At 42.2% G+C, this 21816-nt stretch overlaps 1 protein-coding gene across 1 annotated transcript; it reads right to left on the reverse strand.

The window, feature by feature from the left end:
• Nucleotides 1-1256: 1256 nt before the first annotated feature.
• Nucleotides 1257-21529, reverse strand: map9 (microtubule-associated protein 9; the record flags this gene model as incomplete). Its single annotated transcript, XM_084155223.1, has 13 exons — nt 1257-1500; nt 6622-6757; nt 7111-7256; nt 9527-9688; nt 10017-10106; nt 10430-10592; nt 10899-10969; nt 11423-11490; nt 14160-14271; nt 15618-15847; nt 16068-16601; nt 16793-16889; nt 21455-21529. The coding sequence occupies 13 exons, from the start codon at nt 21527-21529 to the stop codon at nt 1381-1383; spliced, it is 2004 nt and encodes a 667-aa protein (XP_084011349.1). The 3' UTR covers nt 1257-1380.
• Between the last annotated feature and the right edge of the window lie 287 nt (nt 21530-21816).

The following is a 21816-nucleotide window of genomic DNA, read 5'->3' on the forward strand; positions in this document are numbered from 1 at the left end:
TGTTAAGGGTCAACTTGAGAGTAAATTTATCCACAACTATACTGAACAAAAATAGAAATGCAACATGCAACAATTTCAACGATTTTACTGAGTAAGGAAATCAGTCAATTGAAATAAATAAATAAATAAGGCCCTAATCTATGGACTTCACATGACTGGGCAGGGGCGCAGCCTTGGGTGGGCCTGGGAGGGCATTGGCCCACCCACTTGGGTGACTGTCCCACCCATTGGGGAGCAAGGCCCAGCCAATCGGAATGATTTTTCCCCCACAAAAGGGCTTTATGACAGACAGAAGTACCCCTCAGTTTCATCAGCTGTCCGGGTGGCTGGTCTCAGAAGATCCCACAGGTGAAGAAGCCGGATGTGGAGGTCCTGGGCTGGTGTGGTTACACGTGGTCTTTAGTGAGGTCGGGCACTGATGTTCGCCAATTAGGCCTGGCTCGTAGTCGGCGTTCCAATTAATCCCAAAGGTGCTCGATGGGGTTGAGGTCAGGGCTCTGTGCAGGCCAGTCAAGTTCTTCCACACCGATCTCGACAAACCATTTTTGTATAGACCTTGCTTTGTGCACGGGGGCATTGTCATGCTAAAACAGGAAAGGGCCTTCCCCAAACTGTTGCAACAAAGTTGGAAGCACAGAATCGTCTAGAATGTTATTGTATGCTGTAGCGTTAAGATTTCCTGGAACTCGGCCATGGAAACCCATTTCATGAAGCTCCCGACGAACAATGATTGTGCTGATGTTGCTTCCAGGGCAGTTTGGAACTCGATAGTGAGTGTTGCAACCGAGGAAAGACGTGCTTCAGCACTCGGCGGGACCGTTCTGTGAGCTTCTGTGGCCTACCACTTTGCAGCTGAGCTGTTGTTGCTGCTTGACATTTCCACTTCACAATAACAGCACTTACAGTTGACAGGGCAGCTTTAGCAGGGCAGAAATTTGAAGAACTGACTTGTTGGAAAGGTGACATCCAATGACAGTGCCATGTTGAAAGTCAGAGTATCTTCAGTAAGGCCATTCTACTGCCAATGTTTGTCTATGGAGATTGCATGGCGGTGTGCTTGATTTTATACACCTGTTAGCCAAATCCACTTATTTGAAGGGGTGTCCACATACACTATATATACAAAAGTATGTACTGTACATACATATACAGTATGTATGGTTGTGTTGTTTCTCCATGAAGTCATGAAGAAATGTGTCATGCAAGATTACATTTCAATCCAGAAAACCCAATAAAACCACAAAGTAGACAGAATTCCAAAAATCATTCTATAGAATTTTGTACAATTTCATAAATAACACAATTTCAGTCATGATAAAAACATACAACAATCTAAATATGAATAGGGTCAGCGATATAAATCCATAGGCTGTGCAGGGATTATTTTCCAAAGGGCACAGTTTTACTGGGTGGACTCCAAGGGGGAGGTGGATCGTCTTGCAGAATAGCTTCTATCAGTCTCTCCTTCCTCTGTCTTGTCTGTTGGCGTTCTTTCCTTCTCTGTAGGAGAATTGCAGACAACATAGTACCTCAATTGGCAGAAAATGTAATTTTCAACATGGCAGGGTTGGGTTCAATTCAAATTGAAGTCAGTAAATTCAGAAAGTGACTTTAATTTGTAAAAAAAATATACAAAATGTAGAATATATAATCCAAGAATGGATTAAAAAAACGTAGCGCGACCCTGCCCGCCTGTGGGGAAAACAACCTATGTTTACCATTGGCTCACAGCAAAAAGTTGACCTTTTTCAAACGCAGTATTCTTGTTGTCTGCTTGTTTTAGTCAATTACAAAACTACATTTAAGAAAAGTACTTTTCAACATTGCCTGCTCCCTAGCATTCTCACTACTTAGAAAAACGTAATATTGTAGGGCTTCCCCGTTTCATGACGACACTAAAAGACACCTGAGTGAGTGCTAGCTAGCTACCGAACGGAACATTAAGCTAGCCAAGACCAACAGCACAAACAAACGGACTATAGAGCTAGAAGTAGTGAGAAGAGTTACAAACGGACAGTTAAACGTCTTACCTGTGATTAAATGTTTTCCACACACATAGTTACGTGTAGCCTACTTGAACTCTGCGTCCCTACACAGAATAGCCTAGCATCCCTACAAAATCTCTCCCTATCCCAGTCTGCTGTCCCCACTTGCTTCAAGATGTCCACCATTGTTCCTGTACCCAAGAAAGCAAAGGTAACTGAACTAAATGACTATCGCCCTGAAGCACTCACTTCTGTCATCATGAAGTGCTTTGAGAGGCTAGTTAAGTATCATATCACCTCCACCTTACCTGACACCCTAGACCCACTTCAATTTGCAAACCTCCCAATAGATCCACAGACGATGCAATCGCCATCGCACCGCACACTGCCCTATCCCATCTGGACAAGAGGAATACCTACAGTGAGGGAAAAAAGTATTTGATCCACTGCTGATTTTGTACGTTTCTCCACTGACAAAGAAATGATCAGTCTATAATTTTAATGGTAGGTTTATTTGAACAGTGAGAGACAGAATATTAACAAAAAAATTCCAGAAAAACGCATGTCAAAAATTTTATAAATTGATTTGCATTTTAATGAGGGAGATAAGTATTTGATCCCCTCTCAATCAGAAAGATTTCTGGCTCCCAGGTGTCTTTTATACAGGTAACGAGCTGAGATTAGGAGCACACTCTTAAAGGGAGTGCTCCTAATCTCAGTTTGTTACCTGTATAAAAGACACCTGTCCACAGAAGCAATCAATCAATCAGATTCCAAACTCTCCACCATGGCCAAGACCAAAGAGCTCTCCAAGGATGTCAGGGACAAGATTGTAGACCTACACAAGGCTGGAATGGGCTACAAAAACATCGCCAAGCAGCTTGGCAACAGTTGGTGCGATTATTCGCAAATGGAAGAAACACAAAATAACTGTCAATCTCCCTCGGACTGGGGCTCCATGCAAGATCTCACCTCGTGGAGTTGCAATGATCATGAGAACAGTGAGGAATCAGCCCAGAACTACACAGGAGGATCTTGTCAATGATCTCAAGGCAGCTGGGACCATAGTCACCAAGAAAACAATTGGTAACACACTACGCCGTGAAGGACTGAAATCCTGCAGCGCTCGCAAGGTCCCCCTGCTCAAGAAAGCACGTATACATGCCGTCTGAAGTTTGCCAATGAACATCTGATTCAGAGGAGAACTGGGTGAAAGTGTTGTGGTCAGATGAGACCAAAATCGAGCTCTTTGGCATCAACTCAACTCGCCGTGTTTGGAGGAGGAGGAATGCTGCCTATGACCCCAAGAACACCATCCCCACCGTCAAACATGGAGGTGGAAACATTATGCTTTGGGGGTGTTTTTCTGCTAAGGGGACAGGACAACTTCACCGCATCAAAGGGACGATGGACGGGGCCATGAACCGTCAAATCTTGGGTGAGAACCTCCTTCCCTCAGCCAGGGCATTGAAAATGGGTCGTGGATGGGTATTCCAGCATGACAATGACCCAAAACACACGGCCAAGGCAATAAATGAGTGGCTCAGAAAGAAGCACATTAAGGTCCTGGAGTGGCCTAGCCAGTCTCCAGACCTTAATCCCATAGAAAATCTGTGGAGGGAACTGAATGTTCGAGTTGCCAAACGTCAGCCTCGAAACCTTAATGACTTGGAGAAGATCTGCAAAGAGGAGTGGGACAAAGTCCCTCCTGAGATGTGTGCAAACCTGGTGGCCAACTACAAGAAACGTCTGACCTCTGTGATTGCCAACAAGGGTTTTGCCACCAAGTACTAAGTCATGTTTTGCAGAGGGGTCAAATACTTATTTCCCTCATTAAAATGCAAATCAATTTATAACATTTTTGACATGCGTTTTTCTGGATTTTTTTGTTGTTATTCTGTCTCTCACTGTTCAAATAAACCTAACATTAAAAGTATAGACTGATCATGTCTTCGTCAGTGGGCAAATGTACAAAATCAGCAGGGGATCAAATACTTTTTTCCCTCACTGTATGTAAGAATGCTTTTCATTGACTATTGCTCAGCCTTCAACACCATAGTACCTGCCAAGCTCATCATTAAGCTCGGGACCCTGGGTCTGAACCCCGCCCTGTGCAACTGGGTCCTGGACTTCCTGAAGGGCCGCCCCCAGGTGGTGAAGGTAGGAAGCAACACCTCCACTATGCTGATCCTCAACACAGGGGCCCCACAAGGGTGCGTGCTCAGCCCCCTCCTGTACTCCCTGTTCACCCATGACTGCATGGCCACACACGCCTCCAACTCAATCATCAAGATTGCAGACTACGCAACAGTAGTAGGCCTGATTACCAACAATGACGAGACAGCCTACAGGGAGGAGTTGAGGGCCCTGACGGGGTAGTGCCAGGAAAATAACCTCTCCCTCAACAAAACAAAGGAGCTGATCGTGGACTTCAGGCGACAGCAGAGGGAGCACGCCCCTATCCACATCAACGGGACCGCAGTAGAGAAGGTGAAGAGCTTCAAGTTCCTCTGCGTACACATCATTGAAATCTGAAATGGTCCACCCTAACCAGACAGTGTGGTGAAGAAGGTGCAACAGCGCCTCTTCAACCACAGGAGGCTGAAGAAATTCAGATTGGCCCCTAAAACCATCACAAACCTTTACAGATGCACAATTGAGAGCATCCTGTCGGGCTGTATCACCACCTGGTACGGCAACTGCACCACCTGCAACTGCTTAGCTCTCCAGAGGGTGGTGCCGTCTGCCCAACGCATCACCGGGGGCACACTGCCTGCCCTCCAGGACACCTACAGCACCCGATGTCACAGGAAGGCCAAAAAGATCATCAAGGACAACCACCTGAGCCACGGCCTGTTCACCCCACTATCATCCAGAAGGCGAGGTCAGTACAGGTGCATCAAAGCTGGGACCGAGAGCCTGAAAAACAGCTTCTATCTCAAGGCCATCAGACTGTTAAAATAGCCATCACTAGCCGGCTACCACCCGGTTACTCAACCCTGCACCTTAGAGGCTGCTGCCCTATGTACATAGACATGGAATCACTGGTCACTTTAATAATGTTTACATACTGTTTTACTCATTTAATATGTATACAGTGCATTCGGAAAGTATTCAGACCCCTTGACGTTTTCCACATTTTGTTATGTTACAGCCTTACTCAAAAACGGATTAAATATATTTTTTCCTCATCAATCTACACAGAATACCTCATAATGACTAAGTGAAAACAGGTTTTTAGAAATTTTAGGAAATGTATAAAAAAAATAAAAAAGACAGGACAACGACCCTAAGCACACAGCCAAGACAACGCAGGAGTGGCTTCGGGAAAAGTCTCTGAATGTCCTTGAGTGGCCCAGCCAGAGCCCGGACTTGAACCCGATCAAACATCTCTGGGGAGACCTGAAAATAGCTGTGCAGCCAAACTACCCATCCAACCTGACAGAGCTTGAGAGGATCTGCAGAGAAGAATGGAAGAAACTCCCCAAATACAGGTGTGCCAAGCTTGTAGCGTCATACCCAAGAAGACTCAAAGCTGTAATCGCTACCAAAGGTGCTTCAACAAAGTACTGAGTAAAGTGTCTGAATACCTATGTAAATGTGATTTCTGTTATTTATTTTTTTAATTATAAATTTGCAAACATTTCTAAAAACCTGTTTTTGCTTTGTCATTATGGGATATTGTGTGTAGATTTATATAATTTGTTTTTCAACAGGACAATGACCCAACACACCTCCAGGCTGTGTAAGGGCTATTTTACCAAGAAGGAGAGAGATGGAGTGCTGCATCAGATGACCTGGCCTCCACAATCCCCTGAACTCAACCCAATTGAGATGGTTTGGGATGAGTCGGACGGCAGAGTGAAGAAAAAGCAGCCAACAAGTGCTTAGCATATGTGGGAACTCCTTCAAGACTGTTGGAAAAGCATTCCAGGTGAAGCTGGTTGAGCTGTCATCAAGGCAAAGAGTGGCTATTTGAAGAATTTCAAATATAAAATATATTTTGATTTGTTTAACACTTTTTTGGTTACTACATGATTCCATATGTGTTATTTCATAGTTTTTATGTATTCACTATTATTCTACAATGTAGAAAATAGTAAAAATAAAGAAAAACCCTTGAATGAGTAGGTGTGTCCAAACTTTTGACTGGTACTGTATATCAATTTCAGAAAAAAAGGCTGTGACGTAACAAAATGTGGAAAAAGTCAAGGGGTCTGAATGCTTTCCGAATGCACTGTATACTGTATTCTACTGTATTTTGGTCAATGACACTCCAACATTGCTCGTCCCAATATTTATATATTTCTTAATTCCATTATTTTACTTTTAGATTTGTGTGCATTGTTGTGAATTGTTAGATACTACTGCACTGTTGGAACTAGGAACACAAGCATTTCGCTACACCCGCAATAACATCTGCTAAATATGCGTATGTAACCAATAAAATTGTATTTGCTATTTCTGTATAACAAAAAAATAGACGACAAAGTTGCCTCTTTTACAATGGGGGTCAATAGGAAAGAATGTTGTTTTCCCCCAATTTGTGGGCGTGGTCAATGGGAATTCCTTATTATTACGTGAATACCGACTGAGACTATAAAGCTACTTAAATGTGGTCTGTGTGCATACATACCAGCCATTTTTCATACATCTCCAAGGCCATCCTATCCTTCTCTTCTTTTTCGTATCTCTCCTCCTCCTCTTTGATCTTCTCTTTCCGACGCTCCGTTTTCACTTTTTCATGGACAACATCCTTCTTCCTTTCATTCCTATGTAATTTCCAGGGGAAGAAAAAAGGCAATTGTATCGTTTTTATTTCAATCATATCCTGTATCTATGCCAATACTGTAACATGTCCTCTAGTGTAACTGACCAATACATTTCTATCTGATTTTAAAGAGCTTTCATCAAAGCTTGTTACTTCAAAAAAGTTATCCCACTGATGTTTGAAAAAGAATATGCCACTTAGCAGACACATTTACCCAAGGTGACTTACAGTAGTGTCTGCATACATTTTAATATATGTATGTGATCCCTGCAGGAATTGAACCCACGACCTTGACGTTGCTAGTGCCACGCTTTAACCAATTGAGCCACCAAGGACCATCTTTGATGCTCTCACCAATTAGAAATGGCAGACATGGAATCTCTCTTTCTCTCCTCTTCCTTCTCTTCTTTCTTCTGTTTTAGTTTATTTTCAACCTCCTTCTGTTTCCTGTATTTCTCTTTGAGAAGTTCATCATGCCCCTGCTTCCACTTTACAAAAACCTGCAAGGACATACATTCATATAGATATTAATAAATGCAGATAATGTTTGAGAGTTTAGATATATTCTGTGAAGCTTATTAACTACTTAAAGGCCCAGCGCAGTCAAAAACGTAATTTTACTGTGTTTTATATACACTGCTCAAAAAAATTAAGGGAACACTAAAATAACACATCCTAGATCTGAATGAATGAAATATTCTTATTAAATACTTTTTTCTTTATATAGTTGAATGTGCTGACAACAAAATCACACAAAAATTATCAATGGAAATCAAATTTATCAACCCATGGAGGTCTGGATTTGGAGTCACCCTCAAAATTAAAGTGGAAAACCACACTACAGGCTGATCCAACTTTGATGTAATGTCCTTAAAACAAGTCAAAATGAGGCTCAGTAGTGTCTGTGGCCTCCACATGCCTGTATGACCTCCCTACAACGCCTGGGCATGCTCCTGATGAGGTGGCGGATGGTCTCCTGAGGGATCTCCTCCCAGACCTGGACTAAAGCATCCGCCAACTCCTGTGGTGCAACGTGGCGTTGGTGGATGGAGCGAGACATGATGTCCCAGATGTGCTCGATTGGATTCAGGTCTGGGGAACGGGCGGGCCAGTCCATAGCATCAATGCCTTCCTCTTGCAGGAACTGCTGACACACTCCAGCCACATGAGGTCTAGCATTGTCTTGCATTAGGAGGAACCCAGGGCCAACCGCACCAGCATATGATCTCATCTCGGTACCTAATGGCAGTCAGGCTACCTCTGGCGCGCACATGGAGGGCTGTGCGGCCCCCCAAAGAAATGCTACCCCACACCATGACTGACCCACCGCCAAACCTGTCATGCTGGAGGATGTTGCAGGCAGCAGAACGTTCTCCACGGCATCTCCAGACTCTGTCACGTCTGTCACGTGCTCAGTGTGAACCTGCTTTCATCTGTGAAGAGCACAGGGCGCCAGTGGCGAATTTGCCAACCTTGGTGTTCTCTGGCAAATGCCAAACGTCCTGCACAGTGTTGGGCTGTAAGCACAACCCCCACCTGTGGACGTCGGGCCCTCATACCACCCTCATGGAGTCTGTTTCTGACCGTTTGAGCAGACACATGCACATTTGTGGCCTGCTGGAGGTCATTTTGCAGGGCTCTGGCAGTGCTCCTCCTGCTCCTCCTTGCACAAAGGCAGAGGTAGCAGTCCTGCTGCTGGGTTGTTGCCCTCCTACGGCCTCCTCCACGTCTCCTGATGTATTGGCCTGTCTCCTGGTAGCGCCTCCATGCTCTGGACACTACGCTGACAGACACAGCAAACCTTCTTGCCACAGCTCGCATTGATGTGCCATCCTGGATGAGCTGCACTACCTGAGCCACTTGTGTGGGTTGTAGACTCCGTCTCATGCTACCACTAGAGTGAAAGCACCGCCAGCATTCAAAAGTGACCAAAACATCAGCCAGGAAGCATAGGAACTGAGAAGTGGTCTGTGGTCACCACCTGCAAAATCAGTCCTTTATTGGGGGTGTCTTGCTAATTGCCTATAATTTCCACCTGTTGTCTATTCCATTTGCACAACAGCATGTGAAATGTATTGTCAATCAGTGTTGCTTCCTAAGTAGACAGTTTGATTTCACAGAAGTGTGATTGACTTGGAGTTACATTGTGTTGTTTAAGTGTTCCCTTAATTTTTTTGAGCAGTGTATATTTCCACACTACCAGGTTGAAATAATTCTGTGGAATTGTGAAAATGATAATGCCCTTTTAGTCTAAGAGCTGATTGAAAAGACTGCCTGAAATTTCAGACTGTTTTGGTGGGATGGAGTTTTGGCCTACCTGGTGACATCACCATTCGGTAAATTAGTTAATAGACCAATAAGAAAGAGTTCCAAACCTCTCTGCCAATAACAGTTCGTTTTCAGCTTTACCCTCCCCACTCAAACCACTCCCAGACAGTCCTAGCAAAATTCTTGCTTGAGAAATCGCTATTTGATAAGAAGCTATTTTGGTTTCTTTTTGACCTGGGTACTTAATTGTTACCCAGAAATGATTTTATATCGAGATAAAAATGGCTGCATTGGACCTTTAAAATAAAATCTAAATCAATAAAACACTGTACAACATCTACAGCTTTGTACAATAAGAACTTTAAATCTACTCTTGAGGTCATGACAGACCGTGATGCGTACTTCACCTGCATCATCATTAGTCGGTCATATGTAATGTGTGAAATACACTTCCTAATATTGAGTTAATGTTTTGTGCACTCAGTGTATATTCTGTGCTAACCTTTTTAGCTGATTCCTTTTTCTCTTCTTGTTCATAAATTTCTCTTTGCTTCTTTTTGATCACGTCTTGCTTTTCTTTGACTTTTGCTTTGATTACTTCTGTTTTCTTTTCTTTCCAAGCCTCATAAGAGGCCTTGGCGTCGTCAATCTTAGCTTGCTCATCCTGTGGACACAGAGGCAATAATGTGTTATTTGATGATTTGCTGTTTTCTTCTTGTATCGTTTACTATTAATACATGAGGTGCTCTGAAGAACTACAGGACCTAAAATGGCTGCATTCGTAGTTTAAGTTATGCATAATGCATAACTTGGGTGGAAAGGTAATTCTTAAAATGAATGATCTCAATAGTGTCCATTCAACTATCTGAATATTTTTTTACAAATCTATAAATAGATTATAGAAATATGATTCTGTAAATAAATTGACACAATTGTTCATTTTAAACAGAAAATCTACTTTTAAGATGCAGTGCCAACATTTGCATCCTTACCTTTTTCCTCTTCTCTTCCTTCAACGTTTGTTCCCGTTTCTTTATTTGCATTGTCTCTTGGAACTTCTCCCTTTTCTTTTTCAGCCATTCCTGTTATTTTCAGAAAACAAAAAAAATGAAATGTGGTGAAAATGGTACACCTCGTCAAACTAAGATAAACAGTCACATTTGACACGTTTTTAGATGTATATACCAACATATAGATAATGATATACAGTGATGAGGTAAGGTAGATAGATCATAAATGAATAATCACAACGGAGACACAAAATATACGATTTAAACTTTCTCATATTCAGCATAGGGCCCAAAGGTTTTCTGCTCAGGTCACATGGTCAGGGAAAATGCCAGGCCACAATCATGCATATCTACAAAGTCTTCTACAAAGTCATCCAATCAAATCCTGCCCATACCTGGTATATGGCCGCCCTAAGAGAATCTGCAGCTTCGGGCTCTGCTTCCTTTAGCTGCACTTTACGATCCAGAACTTTCAGCGACCCCAAGTATTTGGACTCTGCTGTGTACGAACACACACTCTGTGACTTTCGGGAGCTTTTTGTCAGAGAACTTGAGGGCCTAGGGAAATAAAAAGAAAATCTTAATGACCAAGGTTTACCAGAAATGAAAATGATCCCCATGCATTACTCGTAGTTACGTTTCAAACAATGTCATACCCTGTCATAGTATTTGAAAATAGCATGTTGCAGTACTGCATAGTAGCTATTAGACTACCAATAATGGAAGATTTTCTGGGCATTAAGCATACTACTATCCTATATTTTGCAAAGTATAATATAGTTTGAGGCAATGAGTAAATAGTAAAGGAAGGACTTCCCTGCAAGATTTAGATAAATATAGAGAGAAATCAAATATGGTGTTTACCTGGTGTCGATAGATTTCTCAGTCACATGGCTGAGTCTGCTTATATGATCTGGGTGATCCTCTGAATCATCCTGAGAAGACGAAGAAGCATGAATCACTTACATTTTCCTAGATTTTAGAAAGGAAAACTCCGGCCCTTATCACAATCGTGCACTCTCAATACGTTTTCGAATCTCTAAATTTTTTGTAAATCCCACTCGCTAAAACAGTGTGGTGAGGAGTTTTAGGAAAGAGAATGTTATAGCTCAGTTTAGTTTTAGGTTAAAATGTCCCTCAATGCAGTCTATAAAAATAGCATGATTTTTACTAGATGGAGCCTTTAATGAAACATGCAACTATGTGGTTGGATGTAATTTTAAACTGGTGAGTACGGTTTATTTTCCAAAATGATTACAAAGTGGGGTGAGGCTAATACTTCAGGTATACGATAGGCAACACAAAAATATCTGATTTCTTAGTAAAATCAAATAATGGCATCATCAATAACAAAATAAAACAAATTAAAACAGTAGTAGATGACTTACTTGATATTCTTCAAACGATGTGGAGTATTTTCCATCCTTTGCCTTGCTGTCTTCTGAAATATGTCCATCTGTAAAAAGAAATACCGTTTTTAGAATGTGTTGGATGTTGTCCATGTTGTCCTTCTTGAAACAATTTAGTCCCACAGTTGACAGTGTATGTCAGAGCAAAAATCATGCCATGAGGTTGAAGGAATTGTCCGTAGAGCTCCGAGACAGGATTGTGTCGAGGCACAGATCTGGGGAAGGGTACCAAAAAATGTCTGAAGCATTGAAGGTCCCCAAGAACACAGTGGCCTCATCATTCTTAAATGGAAGAAGTTTGGAACCACCAAGACTTCCTAGAGCTGGCCGCCCGACCAAACTGAGCAATCGGGAGTCAGGGAGGTGACCGAGAACCCGATGGTCACTCTGACAGAGATCCAGAGTTCCTCTGTGGAGATGGGAGAACCTTCCAGAAGGACAACCATCTCTGCAGCACTCCACCAACCAGGCCTTTATGGTAGAGTGGCCAGACAGAAACCACTCCTCAGTAAAAGGCACATGACAGCCCGCTTGGAGTTTGCCAAAAGGCACCTAAAGACTCTCAGACCATGAGAAACAAGACTCTCTGGTCTGATGAAACCAAGATTCAACTCTTTGGCCTGAATGCCAAGCATCACGTCTGGAGGTAACCTGGCACCATCCCTACGGTGATGCATGGTGGTGGCAGCATCATGCTGTGGGGATGTTTTTCAGCGGCAGGTACTGGGAGACTAGTCAGGATCGAGGCAAAGATGAACAGAGCAAAGTACAGAGAGATCATTGATGAAAACCTGCTCCAGAGCGCTCAGGACCTCAGACTGGGGCGAAGGTTCAAACAGGACAACGACCCTAAGCACACAGCCAAGACAACGCAGGAGTGGCTTCGGGACAAGTCTTTGGGGTCTGAATACTTTCCGAAGGCTCTGAGGTAAACACTAGGGGAAAGTTTCCAACCAGACTCAGAATAAATCTACAGTGGGGAAAAAAAGTATTTAGTCAGCCACCAATTGTGCAAGTTCTCCCACTTAAAAAGATGAGAGAGGCCTGTAATTTTCATCATAGGTACACGTCAACTATGACAGACAAATTGAGAAAAAAATATCCAGAAAATCACATTGTAGGATTTTTAATGAATTTATTTGCAAATTATGGTGGAAAATAAGTATTTGGTCACCTACAAACAAGCACGATTTCTGGCTCTCACAGACCTGTAACTTCTTCTTTAAGAGGCTCCTCTGTCCTCCACTCGTTACCTGTATTAATGGCACCTGTTTGAACTTGTTATCAACAACAGTCACACTCCAAACTCCACTATGGCCAAGACCAAAGAGCTGTTAAAGGACACCAGAAACAAAATTGTAGACCTGCACCAGGCTGGGAAGACTGAATCTGCAATAGGTAAGCAGCTTGGTTTGAAGAAATCAACTGTGGAAGCAATTATTAGGAAATGGAAGACATACAAGACCACTGATAATCTCCCTCGATCAGGGGCTCCACGCAAGATCTCACCCCGTGGGGTCAAAATGATCACAAGAACAGTGAGCAAAAATCCCAGAACCACACGGGGGGACCTAGTGAATGACCTGCAGAGAGCTGGGACCAAAGTAACAAAGCCTACCATCAGTAACACACTACGCCGCCAGGGACTCAAATCCTGCAGTGCCAGACGTGTCCCCCTGCTTAAGCCTGTACATGTCCAGGCCCGTCTGAAGTTTGCTAGAGTGCATTTGGATGATCCAGAAGAGGATTGGGAGAATGTCATATGGTCAGATGAAACCAAAATATAACTTTTTGGTAAAAACTCAACTGTCGTGTTTGGAGGACAAAGAATGCTGAGTTGCATCCAAAGAACACCATACCTACTGTGAAGCTTGGGGGTGGAAACATCATGCTTTGGGGCTGTTTTTCTGCAAAGGGACCAGGACGACTGATCCGTGTAAAGGAAAGAATGAATGGGGCCATGTATCGTGAGATTTTGAGTGAAAACCTCCTTCCATCAGCAAGGGCATTGAAGATGAAACGTGGCTGGGTCTTTCAGCATGACAATGATCCCAAACACACCGCCTGGGCAACGAAGGAGTGGCTTCGTAAGAAGCATTTCAAGGTCCTGGAGTGGCCTAGCCAGTCTCCAGATCTCAACCCCATAGAAAATCTTTGGAGGAAGTTGAAAGTCTGTGTTGCCCAGCCACAGCCCCAAAACATCACTGCTCTAGAGGAGATCTGCATGGAGGAATGGGCCAAAATAGCAGCAACAGTGTGTGAAAACCTTGTGAAGACTTACAGAAAACGTTTGACCTGTGTCATTGCCAACAAAGGGTATATAAGAAAGTATTGACAAACTTTTGTTATTGACCAAATACTTATTTTCCACCATAATTTGCAAATAAATTCATAAAAAATCCTACAATGTGATTTTCTGGATCTTTTTTCATCATTTTGTCTGTCATAGTTGACGTGTACCTATGATGAAAATTACAGGCCTCTCTCATCTTTTTAAGTGGGAGAACTTGCACAATTGGTGGCTGACTAAATACTTTTTTCCCCCACTGTATGCCTGGACTAAAAAGCATGCTTATGAGAGAATCTCCCTTGAGCGTGCTTTTTAGTACAGGAGGAGACTATGTTTGGGCCTGGGAATCCAACCTAATCGGTTCTTTTTCTTTGCACACTTAAGTGCTGTTTAGCGAGCAGAAAATGTCACCCATGCTCTTCTTACCTCTACTCCAGGAGCCGTCAGTAGATTTGTACAGGGAGTCTGACTGCCAACCTACGGCTGAAGAGGATGACTTGCGGAGTTTAGATGAGATGGAGTGGTCTCCTTCAGGGCCCTGTGGGGAAATACAACAATACAATATTACTTAATTGTCGAATGCAAATCAGAAATGTGTATTTTTGCTGTTTTGAGTTATTCCCAACCCTCAAGAAATAAACGTTCTCTTCTCATTGAGGTTAAGTCGTATCATCATCATCATCCAAAGGTTGTGATAAGGGCCAGATAGTCGATGGTGCCGTTGTTTATTACTACCATCACAGCATTGTCTACATTATCTAACTGATCCATTTGATGCAGATTATTATGACCTCTCCTCAAATGTGTTTCGATAGTGACAGATGTGATAAGGATAAATCTGAGTGGAAAAAGAACGGCCTGGTCAAAACCCCATTCCTCGCCCCCTGTGCCCTTAAGCAATCTGAAAGGATTGAGACGGGTATAAACAACATGGCAAAAATCCCACTCTGTCCATCTGCGGGCAAAGGTAGAGTTACTTCCATAATCCATATTGTTTATACCTATCCCAAATCTTTCTGACATACAGAACATTGAATGACAAGGCACTAGCAGCTGGGTCATAGAAATTGACCACTAGTATAGATATTGTCTACATCTTTGTCTCTAGTCTTGGATAATCTACAGGTAAATGCCAAAATTAAGGAAACACCAACACAGTGTCTTAATTAGGTCGTTGGGCCACCACAAGCCGCCAGAACAGCTTCAATGTGCCTTGGCATAGATTCTACTAGTGTCTAGAACCATTCTTCCACAATAAATTCCATTTTGTAAGTCGCTCTGGATAAGAGCGTCTGCTAAATGACGTAAATGTAAAATGTAAATCACGAGGTGTTTTGTTGATGGTGGTGTAAAACGCTGTTTCAGGCGCCGCTCCAGAATCTCCCATAAGTGTTCGAATGGGTTGAGATCTGGTGACTGAGACGGCCATGGTTCATCAAGTTGAGCAGTCTTTGTCACTGAAGCTCCTGCCAAACGTGCCCCAACAATCACCCCTCTTTCAAAGTCACTGAGATCTCTTCTTCCTGCCATGGTAGCCAAAATAATGGGCAACTGGGCCTGCCCAGCATTTTTATACATGACCCTAAGCATGATGGGATGTTAATTCCACACCTGTGTGGAAGCACCTGCTTTCAATCTACTTTGTGTCCCTCATTTACTCAAGTGTTTCCTTTATTTTGGCAGTTACCTGTATTTCTTTACAATTATTATCTCTATGGTGTCTTCGCCTGGTCCCAGATCTTCTGTCTTGCCAACTCCTACTGTATGGTCATAGTCAAGCCAAGCAACAATGTCCATACGACAAAAACAATAGGAGATGGCAAGATAGCACAAACGTTTCTGGCCCAGGTCAAAGTATCAATAAGACAACATTACGTGACTCACGTGTGGACTATGACTCCTGCCGGTTGTTTTGCTAGAGGATGAAGTGGTAGGGGTGCTGGCCATTTCGCCCTGGTCAGTAGAGGAAAGGGAGATGGATACAGAGGAGGTGGAGGGTCTGCTAGGAGGAGTTTCCTTGTCGACGGCGACAGGCTCCGCCTCGGTTTGACTGCTCACCCTCAGGGCCCTCTGCCTGGGTTTGGGTCTGGGCGGCTCATTCTCGACAACGCTGTCTGAATGGGGAAGGGATTCGAAAATAATACTCTATTAATAATACCTAATAATTCCTAAGACTATAGCTTCAAACAGATATCATAGCTGACATGAATAAGATAACGTTGACTCAATGTCGCCCACAAATTGTGTCATGACCATCTCAAATACATCATACATAACATTGTACATATTGATGACAGGAACAAGCTATATTAATTGAGGGAGATTTAAAGTAACCTGTCAAGGATGCACATCTGACAAGTCTATGTAATGGCTGTGGAGTAGCTGGTTTTCCTTCTCCTCCAGTCCCCGATTCTTTGCTCTCCAACAGACCACCATTAGCTGGCAGGGGCAAGGGGGAATCCCAATGGCTGTTGTTCTCCGAAGTTGGTTGTAATGGGGATTCTGTTTGACTTGGTTGCGAGGGTAGGGAAAGAGGATATTTCAACTGACTGTTCTGTGACGCCGAGGATTCTGTGTAGTCTTGGTGAGGGCTTTTAGAGTGCAATGAGGGTAAGGAGTCCGAATCCTTCTGGTCGCTGCTACCTCCAATGAAGCCGTCTGTTTGCTCATTTTTGTGTGGATCAGGTGTCGCCAAATCTTGTAAGGGGGAAGTGGCCTTTCGCATCTTCATGAATGACACTCTCTTCGGCCTTTCGTTTTCCTCCTCGTCGTCTGACAGGTTGAAGTCGTTGATCTTGGCTTTCTTCTTTCCCGCCTTGAAGGCATCGATTCTCTTTTTTCTTGAATTGAGAAGTTCTTTCAACACATCTAGGAAAATATTACAAACACATCTGTCAGTCAATTTTGTGGTCAACTTATAACAGTGTTGCCAAATGTCAAATGTAGCTGGCCAATATGAAATTATAGTGTAATGGGGGGGATTTAAGATCACTGAAGTTCAGATTTAGATTTAGTGTGATCGACGTATGTGCCACGCATTAGTATGATTAATGTCTTACCATCTTCATCACCATCTTCATCAAAGTCATCTGAATAGGAGTATTGGTCAGTCTTCTTTTTACTTGCTCTAGCAGAAACAGCCGCCTCCAGCTCATCCTAAGAAACGGGGGTTGCAACTCAATATTAGGAAGGTGTTCTTAATGTTTTGTACACTCAGTGTATTTCAAAGCACTCTCAGTAGACCATTTAAAACCCTTTTATTCATAGGCTACTTTTGGCTAAGGCCAGGATAAAAGACGTACCTATGTGATGCTGCTAAACCAGCCTTGATTAAGGGGAGGGTAGGCTATGCTTGGTTTTTTATCAAAAGAAAAGAAAAATGGGGGGGAACCAATTTTTTTTTTTGACTGTTTCTAAATACGAGATTCACCGGCACAAAAAGCACATCTCTCCTTCTATGGGCACTGTGCACAATGGCTGGATAGGCTGCGCTTCCGCTCTCAAAATCCATGCCATTATCAACTGCGCTATGTTAAGACCTGCTTTTTGTGGGTCTTAAAACTTCCCATTAGCGCTGCATGAAATTGTCACTTTTGCGCTTGTTTGTAAGGACACACCTCAAATATGACCACCCTTCCCACCTCAGTGCAAGCTTGCTGATGTTAGACAGGTAAATTGCCGAACCTGGCGTTAGGGCTGGAAATTGACGAAATTGCAAAACCAACGTTGGTTTGACACTTGCGTCTCCTTAGCGCCGGCTGAAAATAGAGCCCTAGATATACAGTACACTACCTCCTTTTTGTTTTTTGTATACATATTATTTTGTCACCAACCATTTGAACTGTAACCTTTTTGGGCTGGCCACCAACTAGAGAGTCGAGACCGAGCTGGCCCTTAAGGGCGCCGACACACTGGGATTTTGAGTCTGAGTATTTCAGATGGAGACAACGCTTTTTCAATAGGAGTCATCTGTTGCCAAATGATTGACAACGGATCATGATTGACGACCAAAAAAAACACACAAGCGGTCCGTCTTTCAACTCGTCCGACAATAGTTGACTTGATAAAGCCGGTTAAAAACAGTGTATATTTTGCATTTGTGAAATTATTTTGATGATAACCTATGTTTGTCCTGTGTAACTGCGGGCTTTTCTTTGTGTGCTGATATCCATCGTTTTTGCATGTGATGTCTGTCAAATTGCGCCCCGTAATCCACTGTTTTCCAATGGAATAGGAAAGTTACGATTTCAAAACTTGCTCTACCACTCGATACTTTTATAAATATCCATTCTGTGATGCTTACTGTGCACCTGTGCTTATCCTGATTGTTATAGAGTTGTCATTTGGAGTTGGAATCCATTGTTTTTGTGTAAAATGCTACTTTTAGTTCAGCACCCAAAGAAAAGCTTAAAGTTGAACCGGACAAACATAGGTACAAGGTAAGCATTAAATAATGGACATTTTTACAAGTATCGACTGATAGCGACTCGATGTAGTCGGTGGTACACTCTGCCGACACTCATCGCAACTCCAATGAGATGTGGGCCTATAATGGAGTTGCGTTTACTAAGCTAGGCCTATACCTACATGAAAGGTAGGCTATTTTTGTTCTAGCCTATGGCTTACCCACATAAAAAAAATACTACAGTTTACTATAGAATACTACCGTACGTACTACTGAATTCTGTAGTAAAGTGTAGTATACTATAGTAAATACTACAGTAATGTCCACAAAAACACTACAGTCCGCAAAAACACTACACTTGTATTGTAAATACTACAGTATCCAATTTGCATAAAGGCCTACCCTGCCCATTCCCCTTCCGCATATCCCAATTTGTGCCACCCATAAGTGAGAAACCTACATACATGCCAAGTGTAGACCATATATTGTGTTCCCTACAGGTTATAGAAAAGAGCCTAGGCTCCTAACTATCTGTTTAGATCCCAGTTCTACCTACCAACAGGTTATGTATTTCTCCAGTAGGTTCTTTAATTTATAAACAATACAAAGCATACACATACAAACGACAACATCATACAAACATCAACTACATCACCCCTGCCCAGACTCACTAGCACACATCCCCCATCTCCAGCGGCCGCATCACTTTCCGCCACATGGCCTGAAACTGCACCATTTTGTTTCTCTCCATAGCCCACGTACTTTCAATATTGAAATACAAAATAATTCGATTTTTCCATTGTGTTAATGATGGCGGATTGATTTCCATGTTTTTAGTATACGGTTTTTTCAAGATGAGTGATGAGAAGAGCATCATCCAACCCATCCGGTATCTCACTACACCCCCATAAGCCATGTCTTGAAATATGCAGACAAATTGATTAAAATAAAGTTTACATTGTGATATTTCTGACAGCCAACTTTCTAGCTCTGCCCCCACTTTATAGCATTCCCAGAAAGCATGGATTATTAGTTTTACACTTAAGACGTGACTCTGCCATTGTGCTGTAGAACTTGTGAATTTAGTCTCTTGTCAGCAATTGACTTGTGCCGGCGCTGCCCGGAGTGCCGTATGGGCACTTCTAATTTTGGGGGAATTGCATACCAGCTCCTCTATAAAACAAAGTAGCCTATCGCCGGCCCAGATTCACACACGGAGGCAAAAACGGTTGATCAAAGTGGAATGAAGGCGGGATCTGCATTGAATAGCAATGGCGAGTGGGTATTCATTTCCTGCTTCCGTTTTGTTCAAATGTATTTGCCGCTAGTCTGTGAATCTGCGTGACAGTAGGCTGTTCGAGATTGCGCAGCCTGAATGAGCATGATGCGCTGTTCCAAATTGTCAAATGAGGGTCCGTAAAGGAACAAAAATTATGAAACTAATTTCCATGAATGTAATTCATGAAGGCACACTTTAAAATATTATCAATCACTTAAAAATCTACATATCGGCCATTAGCGTAATGACCCTTCAGTGCGTGTCTGTGTGTGCTGCGTGTGCCACTGTGAGTGGGCCATTGCCAGAGAATAGAGAGCGCGACACTTCAGCAGCAGGTATAAAATAATGCCAGACAACAGACAAACTAGACAGCCAATTCAAAACATAATTTGTAGCAGTTTCTCGCTAGTTAACTATGGCTAAAGCATTAGTGTCGTTGTCGCCTTTCCACCGGCACTGTAAAAAATATAAACGCAACATGCAACAATTTCAAAGATTTTGTTGAGTTACAGTTCATAAAATTTAGGGCGGCAGGTAGCTTAGTGGTTAAGAGCGTTGTGCCAGTAACCGAATGGTCGCTGGTTCTAATCCCCGAGCCGACTAGGTGAAAAATCTGTCGATGTGCCCTTGAGCAAGGCACTTAACCCTAATTGCTCATATAAATCGCTCTGGATAAGAGCGTCTGCTAAATGACTAAAATGTAAATACAAGGAAATCAGTCAATTGAAATAAATTAATTAGGCCCTAAACTATCAATTGTACATGACTGGGCAGGGGCGCAGCCATGGGTGGCCCACCCACTTGGGAGCCAGGCCCAGCCAATCAGAATGAGTTTTTCCCCACAAAAGTGCTTTACACAGACAGAAATACTGCTAATGGGATGGGATCAGACACAGCAGCCTTCTAGTGTCAATAATGCTTACTTTTTCCATGTAGGCTATAATAATAGTCATGAAAATGTTGTTAAAAGTCATGGAGAAGTCATGGAAAATGTGTATAAATCCTTAACAGTGAATAATCAGAAGTATGAATGAATTTAGGTGAACATAGTCTAATGGACCGACTTGGAAAAAGACAGCTCCTGCACTTCTTTCATCCCAAGTCAAGCATTGTTTCTTGTATAATACATTCTATAAATTAGCTTATACTGGATTAAGTGTACATTTTCGTTAACTGTAATTTTGTTATGCTCCAACTTTCTGTGCCAACATCAGTTCTTGGTTCCAATAGTTTATATATTTTTCGAGGACATTGTCAGTTGGATATGTTCTTTGCAAGGTTTTGTATATCTTCCCTATCATATGAAAATAATTTTCTGACTCAAATAAGATTCCCTCAAGGTTGCTCTGATGTCCAAAAGATTTCAAATCGAAATTTCGTGATATGTAACTTTTAAGTTGCATGTATTTGAAACTATCTACATTGGTCAGTCCAAAATTACTTTTTAATTCTGTCATGGAAATACATTTATTTCCTGTTAACAACTAATTTAAGGTTTCTATGCCTTTAGTTTTCCATGTGGACTAATTTATCAGTGAATTCTGAAAAGCTATCCAAGGATTGTTCCATAAGGTTGTGTTTTTAGGAACTGATATTGGTTCGTGTAGAATACGTTTCATTTTCTGCCATATTGTTATAGTGTTCTTAACTATGAAGTTGTTAATGTTTAAAAACGTATCAACTCCAGTAGGTTTCCTCAAGGAGAATGCCACCACTTCTATGTCAAAGACAATAAAACAAAAACACTATAGTAAATACTACAGTAACGTCAGCAAAAACACTACAGTAAATACTACAGTATACTACAATCCGCAAAAACATTACATTATTTACTATACTACAGTTAACTACATTATTTATACTATAGTTAACTGTAAATACTACAGTATATATACTACAGTATACAGTAAATACAGCAAAAACACTACAGTGAATACTATAGTATGTATACCAAAGCATACTATAGTATTTTTTCATGTGGGTATAGGCAGTTAGGCATATAGTCATGGGTGCTGAGCAAGCAGGATTTATAGCTACCTGAAAAGTTGTTCTCCTCGACACCTTCGGACTTTGGGTGTAAGCCAGTGTTGTGCTGAAGTCTTTATCTGCCATTCTTGGAAATCAAAAAGTTAATTTGAGATGCCAGCCATGTGAATCGCTTAGGTAGCTAGCTAGCCAAGCTAGTTTAATTTGCAAGCTACTGTAGCTATTTGACTTAGACAAAACGCCTTGCCATACAGATCAAGGTTATCTTGGTTATTTCTAGTTTTGAATAAGCTAACATCAGCTAGGTCAACCAGCTCACTTTTTATTTCTAGGGAAAACATGATGTAGCTAAAGCTGCCAGAAATATCATGCTGTCTCACGAAAAACAACTAGCTAGCTGTATGCTAACGTTA

This window comes from Coregonus lavaretus (genome assembly GCF_964263955.1).
Source record: "Coregonus lavaretus genome assembly, chromosome: 38".
In the NCBI taxonomy this organism is placed as follows: Eukaryota; Metazoa; Chordata; class Actinopteri; order Salmoniformes; family Salmonidae; genus Coregonus; species Coregonus lavaretus.